At 43.6% G+C, this 16390-nt stretch overlaps 1 protein-coding gene across 1 annotated transcript in view; it reads right to left on the bottom strand.

Moving 5' to 3' along the window:
* The window catches only part of FNIP1 (folliculin interacting protein 1), a 64635-nt gene extending 48262 nt beyond the window's left edge, over positions 1-16373 (bottom strand). The window contains exon 1 of the mRNA XM_041481808.1: positions 16170-16373. Within this exon, the coding sequence (XP_041337742.1) occupies positions 16170-16258 (89 nt within the window). The 5' untranslated portion in view covers positions 16259-16373. The remainder of the gene's footprint in view (positions 1-16169) is intronic.
* Between the last annotated feature and the right edge of the window lie 17 nt (positions 16374-16390).

The raw sequence follows: 16390 nt of genomic DNA, 5'->3' as shown, positions 1-16390 counted from the left end.
GCTCGGATTTATCAACTGCAAAGTTTGCTTAGGGAACTTAATGGCGAGTTGATGGTTTTTATTTTGGAAACTGTGAATATTAATAGATGAGACAATGAGGAGAAAAGACAAATGAGATTTGAGGTTGACTGCAACACCTCTCCTATTATGAAAATGAAGACATCTTAGAGGAATCACTAAGGCTCCACTATTGTTATCAATGCTAATATTAATAATAATAAATCCTTGAAAGATTTCTGATGGAATAAGGGTACTTTGGCTGAATACTCCTCACATTTTCAATTTTTTAACAGACAAATATTGAATTCCCTGTATTTATCCTCAGCTTAGAGTGTCTTTAAGGCTTTCATTTTCAAGCACTTCTCAGAAACCATAGGGACTATGGCAGTTTTATTCTTTTTGCACTGCTGAAAACTGAGATTTCCAATATATTACTTCAGGAGACATTAAAAGAAAAGCTGCAAGGTGCATAACCGACCTGCCAGTGTGCTCTAGCTATGCCTGACATGTCAGCTGATTCTTGCAACAAACAAACACATCTACATAGGCTTTTTTTTAATCAGACAGATACATCTAAAAATAAATACATTTTTAAAGGCTAAAAGACTAGGATGTAAACAGCTGCAATTTTTTTACGTCATGCTTTTTAACCTGTGAGCTTATCAGAGTGTGTGATGCTGTGCCAAGGGTGCCAGAATATAGTGGGTCCCTACCAAAGCCTGCTTTTTCCACCTTGAAACCCCCTGGTCTGGCTGCAGGCAGCCAGATACCTCCAGCCTGGAGATGCCACTCCATGGAGTGCTCAAACCACTGGTACCTCCAGTGCCAGCACGAGAGCCACCAAACCTCCAGCTGCAGACACTGCACGTGCTGCACAGCCCTGCGCGCGACCCGCGAGCCTCTGCTGTGCCAGTGCCAGCACGAGAGCCACCAAACCTCCAGCTGCAGACACTGCGCACGACCCGCGAGCCTCTGCTGCACCGGGGTGCAGGGAGACATCTGCTTACGCTGATTAAAACATCCTGCAGTACTTGTTTTGTGAGTTTTATAAGGGGAAAAAATATGGCCTTGGTGGTGAAAGTCATCCGGTGCAGCAGCAGCAGCAAAGGCAGCATGGGGCTTGGAGCATTCCTTGGCTGTAAGCCACGATCCTGTAATTGATTAAGGTGGCTGTGCTTGTGACCGAGTGATAATTGAGAGCCTAATAAATCTCCACACAAGTATTTGTCACTCAGAGATGGAAAGCAATTGTTATGGACCTTCATAACGAGCCACAAGTGGTAAAATTACAGCTAATATTAAAAATACCAAGAAAGCCCACAGATCACTGCCAAATTCCTTGCCCAACGTTCACATTCTCAGTTAAATTTCCAGGAGTGTCAAATGCACAAGGACTATACTTTCAGGCTTTCAGCTAAATCATCCCCAGCATGAACTCAAATCATTCCAATTCCTCAAGATTATGTTGAGAACTCCCTGGTCTTCCTTCCCCTTACCCAAGCTCTCATTTATCTGCATAGGCAGCATTGCTTTAGCCGAGGTCTATGTGCTATTCTTTTCTCTGGAAAAAAAAAAAAAAAAAAAAAAGGCAGAGCCACAGCTGTTCAGGGTTGCTTGGAAAAGGAGGAAGACAGAGGTAAGTAGTTATTCTCCAAAGATTCACAGGGATCAGTGCCTGAACAGCATTTTACTCTGTCCCTCATGTGACTTTAATTAGGTGTTGATTCACTCAGTCATGAGACACAAGGAAACAGGGCTGCAAGCCCCAACGTCAAAGTAATGCCTGTTCTGCCAGTTTCTGTATTAGCAAAGCACAAAGGGGACATCCAGTTCTGAGAAGCAAAACTTGTGTTTTCTTGCCCATAAACCAATCCATCACACCATTTCAACCTTTCCATATTGAAAAAAAAAACAAAAAAGTAAAAAAAGACATATGAATTATTTCAGAGAAAGATGCTTGTGGAATCCCTGATTATTCTCGCCTGTAAGAGCCAGGACCAGTGCAAGTGTCCACAGGGTGAGCTCCCTGACCAGGCTCTGAAGCCCTGAGAGCAGAGTGTCCCCTTCCATCTGGTAATCCAGGTCCAAACTGCTTTAGGATATCACTGTTTCTTCTGGGGTTTGTTTGTTTGCTTTTGGAAAACAAATACAAGCCATTTTTCCGTGGCTTTATTCCTGTTGTTAAGTGAATTTCTTGGCCTCCTTAGCACCAAAAAGCTTTTCTGTTATGGGGTCTGGTTCCCATGGCAACAGGCTTTAAAAATATCAAAGAAATTTTCAGGACATGGTAAACCAATTTCACAAACTGTGCATATGCTTGTAATAGGAAAAGCTGGCGGACAATTATTTATATGTACTGAGTTCAAACAAGGTTTGACGTAGGGATAATCCCAAGATGCTGCTCTCAGCCCAAAGCCTGGGGTTGTAGAGGACTACAGTGAACTTTAGCTTGCTATGTTACCAGGTCATTGATCAAGACAGTCACATAAAATTAATAGATGACGATCATTTTTCCGATGCAGGTGACATTTAAGCTCAGTATGTCACTGAAATGCATGAAATGCCAAAAGCTTTTTTCCTGAAGAATACAACCCCCTAAACCTTTGATTTTAAACACTGTGTGCTTGTAGTCTCATCCTCCTCATTTGTGTAGATTTTACAGCTTATTTAAAACACATGCCTAGTGCCAAGCACATCAGTGGATTCATTGGGAGCACTCAAACTACTTCCAGACTCAGAGCACATGCCTAAGCACAGTGCTGACTCAGCCTTATTGCCCCCATCAGCTTTCACCAAAACCCCATCTCAGTTACACAGGAACAACTGCAAACTAAAGACAGAGGATGATTATACAAGCAAGTATAAGAAATTCATATCTATGGAATGAAATCCCAGGCTGCCCTATCTGTATGTGAGGCTCATTAATATCAACATCTCCTAAGTCCTAATGATAGATACTCCCCAGGAACCAACAACTGCCTGACATGATGGTCACTTGCCATCTAAGCATCCTCCAACACCTTCAAATGTCTGATGTGGCCCAATTCTGCAATCCCTCTGCATGCCATAAGCCCAGCAGACTTTAACTCATCCCTTTAGTTAACCCTCAAAACCCCTAATGTCAAGTACACTGCACTTCAAAACTATTGCCAGGCTCTGAACCAGAAACAATTAGGAATGATTTCATATATTACTGAATATTTAGGTGGACTGGATCTATCCTACAGCTGCTTTTCAGGAGGGAAGACTTTTCTAACTTGGCTCCAACCCATGCACTGAACATCCCTCCCTTACTGGCTCTACGAGTCAAACAGGCCCCTACTTAACGTGCAGAAGGGATGAGATCTTGATTTGTGCAGATTTGTGCAAGAGCCCCAAGACTACTGTGAGGAGCCTAGACTGCTTAATTCTCCAAGGCAAGAGTCATGCTGCTCAACTGTTTTCCAAATTAAGCATGTAAAGGTGACCTGAAACTATTTCAGGTAGATTTATATAGAGCAGACAATAAAGACATTGGTTGACTTCACTTTTATGTAACTCATAAGGACATGAGGACAAATAAAAATCAGATGCTTGACCAAGCCACAACTTCATTCATATAAAAAAAAAAAAATAAAATACAGACTGTCAGAATATTGGAGCAGCCTGGCACCTTCAAGCAAATGCACCTTAACTGTGAGGTCCTAAATGCTTTGGTTCCCCAAAGCAGAACATGTAAAAATGCATTAAGCTATCAGCTAAGGCCTGCTCAACCTTTAAACCAAGCTTAACAAAGTGCTCTACTGGGTTTGCTCCATTGTGCTTTGCTCACTGCTGCAAGGAGCTCTGTACCCTCAGGCTTTCTGCCATCCCCTTCAGTTTTCTAAGTCTCACTACGTGCTCACGGTTTTGGGTTTCCAAGAATGGTAGGAATGGAAAATACGGGGTAGGACTGGCCACTGCCCAAGCTCTTCAATACAACTATCCATCTAGAGGGATTTTCCACAGCAGAAAGACGGAACTGGTCAAGTATTACTGAGAACCCCACATGACAGATACATGGCAGCTTCAAGTATCAGCTGAACATAGCCCGTACATGCCTCAGAGCTTTTCTTACTGCTAAAATCTGTCTGTGATAAAGAAAACTGCAACTTCAGCTCAACATGCCCTCCCTGGGTATCAGCACTGAAACTCACTCCAAACACACACCTTCCTTATCACGGAACTGAGCTGGAACACACAGTCCAAACCAGCTCTGCCTGACAGAATCAACAGAATCACTTGATAAAACCTACATTGTTCTACTGGGAGAGGCTGTACTTAATCAAGATATATATGTATGTTTAGTGTATGTTCCATAAACCCCTCTTTGCTGGTAGTAACCAAATGGATGCAAACATAATTCCAGACACTCCCAGCCACCACAGCTTGCCAGCAGATTTCAGTCTGTCCACATGAGCATCCTTAAAATGTGGAACCTGAAGAAGCCTAGTGCTGCAGGTAACCTGCTGTGAACCAGACACAGCAACACACAGAGCTACTTACTCCACTGCATCGAGAGGAAAGAAAGGCACATGTGCTGGACAGCAATAGCTGTCAATGCCATCAGGACATTTTGGACTGGGTTGTCTTATTGTGGTCTTTCTAAAGGAGCTGTTCTCAAAGTAATTGCTCCCTTTGCTTCTCATTTCCCTTTCCCCTTTTCCTGCTCATGCACATCAATTGATGTGACACAACAGTAACCCCAAACAGGATGCATGCCACTGCTTGTGGCAGGAGGAGGAAGGGACAGCACAGCACCCAGGGGAACTCTTCAGAGAGGAGAGGCAGCACTGCAGGCCTCAGATGACTCTGAGAAGAGCAGAAGAATAGAAGGGAAAGCAAGACAGGCTTTAATTTTCTTCTTCTTCTGTGTATGAGTGCATGTGAGTAAATACAAGTTCCCAAAGCAGAGCACCAAACAGGGACAGTGACAATGAGAGAGAACACTAGAAAGAACAAAAAATCCTAAGGAAAATTAATCACAGGAGAAGTCCTCCAAGATCATCAAGTCCAACCTTTGGCCGAATACCACCATGCCCACAAAACCACTATATCCTGTAAATTGTATGTATGTAATCACAGCAGCATCATACAACTGCTTCCAACTGCACTTACACATGTACCTTTGTAACCTTCTGAATACTCAACTGCAACCCAAAAATGCTTATATTTATACAGCATCTATCAGCCCCCAAAATCACAAAAACCTTAGCATCATGCTTCTGATCTAGGAAGCAAAGGAGTCTGCCCAGTGTTACATTACAGCAACTTAGGCTTGTCTACACAGTGCACACAGGTAATGAATTTACCTGCCTCGCTGCTGGGGGAAACACCAGAGTCCTTCTCTCACAGGCAGCAGCTGAGCAAGGCAGGCAGGTTTCTGCTTTGTGGTATCCTGATTACTGTGAGTTGAGACAGGTGCTCACACACTCAGAGCCCTGATAGCAAATGAAGACACCTGGGTATATTTTCAAATAATACAGACGTGTGTTTTGTCTGGCACAGACAAACATATACGTACATGACACAGATCTAACAGTGAGGTCTTTCCTGCTCTTGTGATCTCTTTTCTCCCAGCATGAATATCCTTCAGCAAAGATTAAGGCTTTGGCACGGAAAGCCTTCAAACTCTAGTGAGGATGCTGAGGACTTCATAGAACTGGACCACTTGATATTTGCTTTAATGTTTAAGTTTCTCTTTATTTTAATTTTTATTTAAAAAATAATTTCTTGTCAAATTCCCCATTCCCTCTGTATTTTCTTCTCCTCTGTCTTCTCCATCCATACAGATGAGAACAATTGCCATTACTGAATCTTACATTGTCTTGCATGGGTTTTTTCTCTAGTGTGAGCATAGACAAATGTCACCTCCTGAGTGAAATTCAGCTGATTTGTCCTGCTAGCTACTAATAGAAAAGACCAGTATTTAAATGAGCATATACTAAACTCAGGTGGGGAAAAACCCAACAAAATCCCAAACAAACAAAAACCCATAAAACCTGGTGTCTTATCTTCTGACCCTAATGTGAGAAAAAGCCTTACACAACACACAAACATAAGCTACCTAGCAGTTTCTGAGCACACTTCAATTGAAAAAGAAAATCTGATGACACATTTTAAAGTAGCTACTATTCGACTAACCAAAATTACTCATTTGCTGATAACTGCAGAAAAGATACTATGGAAAAAACCCTACTAAATTTAAAGAAAGTAAAATAAATTAGTCTTATTACAAAGTGATATTTTTGCTTATCTGAAAAAAGTTTGATAAATATTTCTTTATACAAAATAAAATTGTGATAGTCTCAGAAGAAAGTTGCTTTGGTTTTTGGCTTTTTGGGTTTTTTTTCATGATTAGCATCTCTTGTATGACTAGTAAATATACCCAGTTAAGAAACCATCATGCTCCTTTTCAGAGCTTCTTAGTTCTCCATGTTGTCAGTAGAACAATTTCCTTTTCTACTGGGCAAGTAGAGTAATTTCCAGTAACTCACAGCAGCTGAAACACGTTGAAGTACTGAAAAAACCAACCACTTTTTTCTGTCTGACTATTTAAGTTCTGTCAGTTTGGGCTACCTTTAAATAGAAACACAGTTAGTACTGTAAGCCAATTCACTGTCCTGACATTTGAGGCATTTCTTTGGCTCTGTCTTAAGGGGTAATACTGTTATTTTTCCTGTAGGAACAAGAAAATTCTGGCAGACTTCTTCCCTAGGAGCTTCTCAGATGTTCAGATAATGCCATTCAACTAGAACAAGCTTCTGAGAAGGAGCACATGCTTCCCCCAAGTTCCACAGCCTGTTCCCTGCACACCCAACCACACAGCTTATCATCAGCACCCATTCTTCATTAACACCTGAACTAACACAGGTTTTCACTACAAATTTCTGGTATCAAGTTTCATGAAAAGGAGTAAACAAAGCATTCAGCCAGCTCTCCAAATGGCAAGAACATTTTCTAGGTAAGGCTTTACGGGGGCAGCGCGGGGAGAGTGCAAAAATACTCGACAAGAATCTCATTCATTTCCCACTGAACTGCTCACACGTGATGTGCTTCCTTCTGCACGACTGCAGTCTTCCATAATTACCCACAAACATGGCAAACTAAGTGCTGAGCACACAGGCTTGGGAGGCCTGATTTTAACCTTGGACATGCATGAGACAAGAAAAACCTGGGTACGTAGCAGTGTGTGCTTTAATACTCATCAGAAAGCAAAATAATTTAGAGGTTTTGATATTCTGGCATTCACAGTAGTCCAGGACTGGCCTTTCTTGAGGTCATACTACAGCTGTTCCCTGCAAACTATGCAGGGCAAACTGTGGCACCACATGACTACTGTCTTCCTCCAACATGCCCATACTCTGGCTGTCCCCAGGGACACAGCCACTGGAAACAGGAATGGGCAAAGTGCAGCCAGCTCAGAGCTGCACAGATCCTAATGGGCAGGGGACACCCAACAGCACCACAGCATTGGCACTAAAGTTAGAGAAACTCAGCTCACTCAAACTTCTCACGTTCTCCACCAGACAGAAATCAATCAAAAGATTTAGAAATTACTGAGGGGAGTGCAAGGCCAAGCACTGCAATGTGCCACCATTTCCACAGCTCCTGAGGCTAAAATAAAACAAACTAAGAAGGCATATAGCAAAGTAACAGTTCCTTTGGGCAACGCTCAGACAATTTACCTTCTCTCTCTTTGAGTGGGAAATGACACAGGAACTGTGGAGATGATACTGCTCTGGCTTAAACAGGCACAAGGCCACAATCTAAAGTCAGGGCTGAACTGCATTCAAAGTTTCTTCATTTATCAACTAAAACAGATGGAAGAAAACTGTAATTTGGCTCCTGTTTCTTCCCAGCTCTATATCACACAAACTGAAAGAGTAGAAGGTTTCTGCTCCATTACAAATTTTATGTTTTGCTGACATTTTAGCTGGAGCAAGGGAAAAAAACATTTGAAGGCTCTGACAGTGAAGCAGACACAGATCTGGAGGAGCATGAAACACTATGAATGTGCAGGGCATGATCAGTGCCCAGAGTAAAGGAAATGTGACTGTTTCTGTGACGTATTTTACTCATTTTAGACAAAAATAACTACTGGATGTTGTGGAACTATCCTGGACATACAGAGCAGGATCAGTGGTGTGTGATGGATCACTCCCATGCCTGAAGCTCACTGCTGTCAGCAGGGGCTGTTGCAGGTCCACACTTGGGTACAGCCAACCACAGGGCACTGCTGGGCTGTCAATGTGTACCCACAGCCAGGATTGCTGCTACTGACACTGGCACCACTGCAGAATCCTCCACTGGTACAACATGGGCTCTTTCAAGGCCAGAGTTCCAAAGACAGATAATATACAAGAGCTGGAAGATACCCTGATTATCAACACAAAAGCATCAGACAAACCTGTTTAATTGCTTGATAAAAGCTATGAAATTAGAAAAGACAAAAAAACTTTATTACAAGCACATTTTACTTGCAGATGCATCTCACATATATGCACTGTTAATACTCTATATGCAGTTCATGGAATATTTCATGCTGCAATTCACATGTTTGAACAAGTTTCTCTGCAATGCATTGTGTTCTGAATAATAGTATCTCCAGAAGCTATCAGCTTCAGAGAAGAAAAAGACTGTTTACGCAAATGTGCAGAATCAACAAGTAAAAGCTTCGGTTGAGCACTAAGCAACATTGTTAACCATGCATTGTTGTAAAAAGAAATAAATCCTTTTCAACACAAAGATTACATAATAACTACTCACATATCTATGAAGCAGAACATAATCATATTGTGTGTATTGGGCAGGTATTGTTAGAAATTAATGATTGAACTTAATGTTTATGGTCACATTCCTTAGGCACAACAGAATCACGTGAATTTTGTGCAAATATATTTCCCATATTTGAATATTTCCCATATATGAATTCTGCTACTACTCACTGTAAGGTGGAGCAGTCCATGCATTAGCTAACTGATTACTAATTAATAAAATTATTTCCTGTTTTTAATAGGCATAACTTTTTTCTTCCAGCAGATATTTTACAGATTAAGGTTCCCTATCTAACACCACAAACGCAAAATTTTTCAAGTCCTCAGAGACAAATTCTGCTCTTGGCCGATTCTGGAAGCCCAGCACAACCACACTGTGGATTCGCTGCTGCAACTGAGCTTTGCATTTTTCCTAACATTACTCACAAACATGTGATCCTGCAGACATCCAGCTCCAGATGTAGCACTGGGAGGGAACACAACCACTGAGCATGAAACCACTGCATGCATTAGTTTCCACTTGTAAAACACACTGCTGAAGTGGTCACCTAGAGCATTCAGCCAAAATTACGAAACAAGTTGCAGGCTCCAAGTCACACTGGTCCAGTTTATTCCAGAACAGAAGCTTGGATTCATCCAAGCTGTCACCATGAGCATACGCTAACTCGAAGCATAACAGAGCATACACAGAGCAAGGGATAAAGCCCTTTGAAAACACAAGGACAATCTGTCAATCGACCAGATGAGCTGATCATCCCAAGTCAGCAAGGTTTGGAACATGAGACATGTAAACACACCCTCAGTCACCAACAAATGTCCCTCAGAAAACAAATGGTGGAATTGTTTCAGAAAAGGAGAAGACATCACTGTGCACAAGCAGGTACATACACCCCATGCTCTTGGTACATCCTCATGGCTCATGACCTCACCTGGAGAGGGAAGAAACAGAACCTGAGGGTTTGTAGAAACACCTTCTTACAACACTTGCCAGTGTAACCCAAGTGTGAAGCACTTCCACTCGAGTATATCTATATGCACATAACTCACTCACCCCAACCTCTCCTGAAGCAGATTTCTAATTTAGAGGAAGAAGGTGAAATGGAGGAAGGGGAACCAAGAAAGTGACTGTTCCAAGGGCTGCTCAGCGAGGCAGGAGACTGCAGCTATCCCCAGGCGAGCCAGGCCATCCCACAGGGAGGAAGCGCTGCCGCAGGCTGGGAGGAAGCCGAGTGCGCGCTGACAGCGCCGACCTCGTGATGGCCAGGACGGGCAGGGCAGCCTCGTGATGCCAAATTCTCAAGACACCACGAGCTCCCAGCCACCACAGGATATACCAGGAAGAAAGGCAATAAGGGTGACCCTTCACCTGCCAGCTCATTCTGTAATGTGCTTTACCTCCTTCTAGCAAACGAGAGAAAAAATGAGCAGAGGGTTTTTTCACTGCACCATTCGTGTTCCCCGTTCCACTGGTGATGGGAAGAAGCCAAGGTGAAGCAAGGGCTAGGCAGAGGTCCCACCAGGGCAGGGAAAAACTTTCCAAGGCACAAAGCCAGGCAGACACAAGCACCCCAACAGTTTTCAAATTATTCCATCTTTCTCTGCACTCACATGCACCTAGCATGCTGGGAATATCAATCCAAGTTAATTCCTTCAGATCTGGTGATGATATAAGTAAATAATCACTGGATGGACTGCCAACCCTCTGATTATCAGCTCCTTCAGTCACTGCTTTATTCAGAGCTAGCACCTAATTTTCAAGGACATGCTGGGTTTTTTAGGAGCATCACGTTCCTACCTGGAGAAGCACTGGGAGACCTAGACAATGGTAGCAAGGAAGGCTTGGAGAGTGGCCCTTTCAGAAGAAATTAACAAAACTATCTCCAAGCTCCAGAGGTGCTCAGTGGAATCTTGTTGCTTGTACGTCTGTTTCCAAGATGAAAATTGACTTAAGCACTGGAAGGTACATAAAACTTACATGACAGGAAATGCAAAACAGATTTTTGGCAAAAAGAAGTACTTTAGAAAACAGTAATATATTTCAAAACACAAGCCAAAGTCATCATAGCATAGAGAAAACCGTGCATAAATCAAAGTGAAGTATTTATTAAAACTTGGTGCACTCAAGCTAATGAATGCAACCAAAAAGCCAAAATCATACTCTTCCAGAGATTACAGAAGAGATGGATTTTTTTAAAAAAGCAAAATTTAAAAGGACATTACAGGGCAGAAATTAGCTCAATAAAAGCACAGTAACATTTGAAATGTTTAAGAATTCGAGAAGTCTTAAAAATTATGGCATGAAATCTTTTTAAATTCATCAGATAACTGGAAAAGATAAAAAGCTGGACCTATTACAAAATGAGGTCCAGTTAATGCTCTTTTGGAACAAAGACTTTGAGGTAGTGAAATTCCAGGAGTTTTACAAATATTGACAAAAAACCTCGCAGAACGCCAGAAATGAACAAACATCAAAACATGCTGTTTCATTAACAACAGGTTTTGGTCAGGCTGGCCTGATGTACTGCTGAGGAACAACTTTAAAAAGCCTTGTGCAGAACTGCTAGGATCAGGAATTTGCTGGCCACGTTGCTCTCAAGAACTGATACAATTTGGCAAGAGATCCACTTTCCTGGGCTCAGCCAAGCTGTACACAAAGCTACCTGCTCCTGAGAAAAAAGTTCTCTGGGTAAAACTTTTGATTGGAAATACCAATGTAAAGACAAGTTTCATGTTCCTCCTTCACTGTACTCCAGCCTCCACTTTAAAAAGCTGCAGTAGTCTCTGGCTACACATTAATAAATGTCTCTGAGTCTCTTGCACTTTTTTTCAAGAAATTAGCCTCTGGTTCAAGAAGCAATTACAGTTTTGTAAGAAAGCACATACCATTTTTACTGTGCAAGAACAATAGCTCTGCAGAAGAACTGGCTCATGAAGCATCTTTGTATCAGGCTACCCATTTACAACTCTAGTTTTATCGTAATTCCCTTGATGAATGCCACTGCCAAAAAATATGTGAAAGGAAACAAATCTCAGGATACCATTTAAAGTCACTGCCACAGAGAACAGAAAGAGTCTGGGCTGATGGGAAATGCTTGCCTAGACAGATTTCAGGAAATACTACTTTGCAGTCAGCCTGAAGCCAGTCCTATCACAGGAACCTGGCAAACTATTCTCTCAATAAAGGAGCAGCATATATTACTAGAAGACCCCAAGAAAGCACATGTCCAGGACAACCAAAAATGGTTTTCTCTATCATAAAGAACATTTAAAACTATTTATTCCTGTATCTCCCAGCTTGAAAAACAGCACTCATTCTCAAAAATACCTAGATAACCAAAGCAAAGCCCTAAAGGAAGAATGTGCCCAAAGATACCCCACACCATTGGTAAGACTTGAAACTGGAAGGGGTTCTGTCAAGCTTGAACAATCACCACACAGCTGTACCTCTACAACAGGTGCTTTAACAAGAGCAAAACAGAGTTTGCAAACATCAGTGGAATGCCCCTCGGGGTGAGATGGTTCTTTAGAGTTCCCTAGATTAAAATAAAAAAAGAGACACTGAAGCTTTTATTGAGCTGTAGTGTAAAAAGAACTCCTGATTAATAATCCCTCTATCCTCCAGCTAGGCAGGCAGGCTGTCTAGAGACAGAAGGGAACAAGTATTTGAACTTTACACATGAGATGGAAAAAATCCCTACTGAGTTCCCTCCTACATGGAGCCCCAGCATGTCCAAGTCCCATAGCTCAGTGCTACAAGACAATCCCTCTCCCTTTGCCACATGCTAACAGTGACCCAAGTCCAATCAGGATCCCAACACACGCTCCTGCAGAAACCCTGCTGCAGTCCTTGCAGCTGTATTTACCATTGGAAACACTGCCCAAACATCCTGACAAGGATATAAAGCCTCAGCCCTCTTGGTAATTTACTGAGCTTCGGGCTCAATCTACTGAGCCCATCTTGAAGAACAAAAAGCTGGTTGAGTTTTCAGTGCCTTACCAGCTTCCTTTTCTCCAGAGGGCTGAAGTGGATCCCTGGAAAGCCAGGAAAGACACAGCAGCTGAAAATCACTATCTGTAGCAGTCAGTAATGTAAATGTGCAGTGGAATGTTTTGTGTGCCCATATAATATACAGCAGAAATGCATGGCTGCTTCTGCTTAATTTAAGGAAGTTTTTGTAAGATTATTTCCATCTTAGTGGAACAGGGTTAATTTATTTACTATTTTAAAGTGTGTCTCCATTTTAGATACATACAGCTTACAGCTCATGTGAACACCTTTATTTATTTTTACAATAGGAATACTTTGATTATAAAATTCTAGAAAATTGCTTACCTGAAATTTTATTTTCCTAATAAATATAACAGCCCAAGCCTGGGCTGAGCTTTCCTGTCACCAGCAGCGGTCTGTGCCAGATGCTACAATATGGCCAAGAGATCCTATTTATAGTAAGAATTACCCTCAGGGAAAATCCACTCACATGAGTATTATTTGCAGTAGACAGCAGGTACTCTACATCTTGGAATATAAGGGCTTAACTTTTCCCTCCTAGAATACTTGCAGGTGTTTCTGTGTTTCTTGTAAACAGATCTTACCACTAAAATTTGAATATTCTTGCTCACCATGTGAATGTCAAGCTGTAGCAAGAGATTTCAGTCTAAGGGCCAAGTCTGCCAATCGCCCTGGATTAAATGGAAGAGCTAAAAAACTAACAAGCAGTAGATCTACTGTGATTTCCTAAAGTTTCTTCTGTAAAATAAACAGCATATATATATATATAATATATAAATGGCAAACTACCAGCTCAGCAAATATTTTATAATTGCTAACTTACTCTTCCCATTACTAAACTTCTTAACTTCTCTAGCACCCAGTCCTGAAGGGTTTTACAGAGTTTGTCTACACTTCGGCTCACAAAATTTCACACACCCACAGCACAGAGAGAGATTCTTGGCAGGAAATTAAAAAGAAAAAAATTTAAAGCCCACCACAAACAAATCAACAACTAAACAAAATGTTTCCTCTGAAAAGCATTGTTTTATTTTTGAAACAGTGTAAGGTCAGATAAATAGAACTGGTGAATTTTCACAATAAGCCTGATGGAAACATAAAATATATTGATAGCAAAAAAAAAATTAGTGGCAAAATCATGCTTAAATATTCTGCTATAGTAATGTCACTGCCAGAGTCATCAGGCTCTTCTCTCCAAATACGTATTATTCACAAAATATAGTAAGAGAATATATGCATTTTTATGGTTGTTCTACACAGTCTTTTCAATAAGAGACCTGTGCTTTCAAGGCGAAGACAGACAGAAATAACAGTGCTCAGAATATTTGGGAAATGCTCTTTTATTTAGACTGTAAACAGATATAATGTATCAATCCATAAAACATCACCTTGCCCAACGGAATTGGTGAGGCTGTTGCATTCAGGTTCACTGGAACCAGCAACAGTCTAACTCTAAACTTATTTCCAGTCTCCAAAGACTCAGCTGTCATAAATATCAGTCCTTATTTTGTGTATTATCTGAAAGTTTCACCAGGAATTGATAATCCTAACAAGTTGTGATCTACAAACTTAGCCTCATTTGGAAAATGCAAGCAGCCATTAGGTAATGTGCCTAGAGAGCATCTGTATTAATCTTCAAAAATATGACTTGGCTCTCCTAAGTCAGAGCTGGATCTCCCACCCTCCCCAGAGCCTCATCAGCCTTTCCCTGCAAATTATACCTGTGGGTCCACCAAAAAAAAAAGCCCAGCTGCAAATTCACCAGTTACCAGGTGACAATTCATACCGCAAAGGGAAACAGCACTATCAGTTTCAGACCCAGTTTGGCACAGAATGATACAGGTGACGAGGAAAGCACAGACCTTGCCAAGTACTCACTCTCCTCCTTTCAACACGGGTGTGATTCCCACATTTCTGCCCCAGGTCTGCACTGCAGCTGTTGCCTGAGCCACCAGTCTCTAGACAAACCTAAGGCAGGGCAAGAGGCATGACAACTACACAGACAGTCCTAGTACCCCCTCCCATTCCCACCAATGGCTCTGGTCCAGTATTAAGATGATTTGGAAAATAAGATGACATTGACATCATTAAAACATTCTGTTTCTTAGAAAATATCATTAAAAAAAAGGATTGACTCCACAGTGAATATCAGAGAGGTGTGAAAGCAGTTAGGGACCAGTGTCCTCAAAAGTTGTGTGAGCTCCAGATAATGTCCAGGAGCATGTCTTGACTCCTTGAAGACTCATATAATCCAATCAATATTTTTTGAAAGCCCTTGTGCTTAGATAACTGCAGATACACGGTTATGCACCTAAACTGCTAAATACTGCAGCTAGAAGGGGTGTCCCACCACAGAGCATTAAGCCATCAGTCAGAGATGTCCCTTTACAGAGCAACCCAAGGGCTGATCATTTGTAGGCAGTAAATTTCAAGGCAGCGAGTGGGAGAGAGCTTCACCACACTTTTAAAAGTGCTTTAAGAAGCCCGTAACTCTTACTAATGAAGCAGATTTTATTTCCATCTAGGTGGCAAACCGCACTTTAAAACGATAGTGAAGGTTCTCTCTTTGCCAGGACGCAGACACGGCATCGCCTTCGAGCCTGACCATTTTTCACGCGTGGAGCAGCACAAAAGCTACCTGTTTCCAAGCAAACCGACCCGCAGAAGCCCCGGGCGAGCCCCAGGCCCCGCAGAGCAGCCGAACGCAGCCTCTGCCCGCCCCGGCCCCCACAGGCACCGGCCCGGGCCGAGCGAGCCCACCCGGCCCCTCGGGCTGCCCTGGGGCCCCTGCCCTGCTCCCCGCGCTGAGCTTGGCCCCGCTCGGCCGATCCAGTGCTGCTGCTGCGGTCAGAGCATGACGAATTTCGCTACAAGCCCCACTCCTCTCTTCGCCAAAACTTCACCTTTTCTCCCCGTTCCTGGGGCTGCTCCCTGGGGACCGGCCGGCCAGTCGCTCTCCCCCAGCCCGCAGCATCCCTGGAGGGGCCCGCGGGGACCGGGGCCTCACACACGCCGGGGAAGGGGAGGCAGCCGCGGGCTGGGGGCGAGGCACGGCCCGGCGCTGGGAGCGGCGGCCCCGGTGGGGAGGCAGCCGAGCGGAGGCACCGCAGCGGCCCCGACGTGGCGGTCCCGGAGGGCTCCCGCCCCGCGCCCGCCGGAGGGGCCCGGCCGGGGCGGCCGCGGGGCTCCCGCGGAGGACGGGGGAAGGATCCCCCGGGGCTGGGGGAGCGGGGCACGTCGCCGAGGAGCTGCCGATGGGGCAAGGAAGGGTCTGCCAGCCCCCGCGTTCCCCGGGCGGCGGAGGGAGCGAGGAACTCGGAGCAGAAGTTTGGGGCAGGGGAGGAGCGCGACCCCGTGCCGGTTACCTGAAGACACAGTCGTCGCGGGCGTCCCTGGCCGGGGAGATCAGGCCGTGCTTCTTGTTGAAGAGCTTCTGGAAGAGGGTGGGCGGCATTTTGGGGCGCTGCCGCTGCCCCCGCCGCCGAGGCGCTGGGCTCCGCGCAGCGCCGTCCCTTCGCCGCGGCTAGTTCCGCCCGCCCCGCTCCATTCGGTGTCACAGTCATATGACAGAAATTAGTCACCCGGC

Source organism: Pyrgilauda ruficollis, unplaced genomic scaffold, assembly GCF_017590135.1.
Source record: "Pyrgilauda ruficollis isolate IOZ18807 unplaced genomic scaffold, ASM1759013v1 scaffold57, whole genome shotgun sequence".
NCBI classification, from domain to species: domain Eukaryota; kingdom Metazoa; phylum Chordata; class Aves; order Passeriformes; family Passeridae; genus Pyrgilauda; species Pyrgilauda ruficollis.
This window is presented reverse-complemented; position numbering and strand designations above follow the sequence as displayed.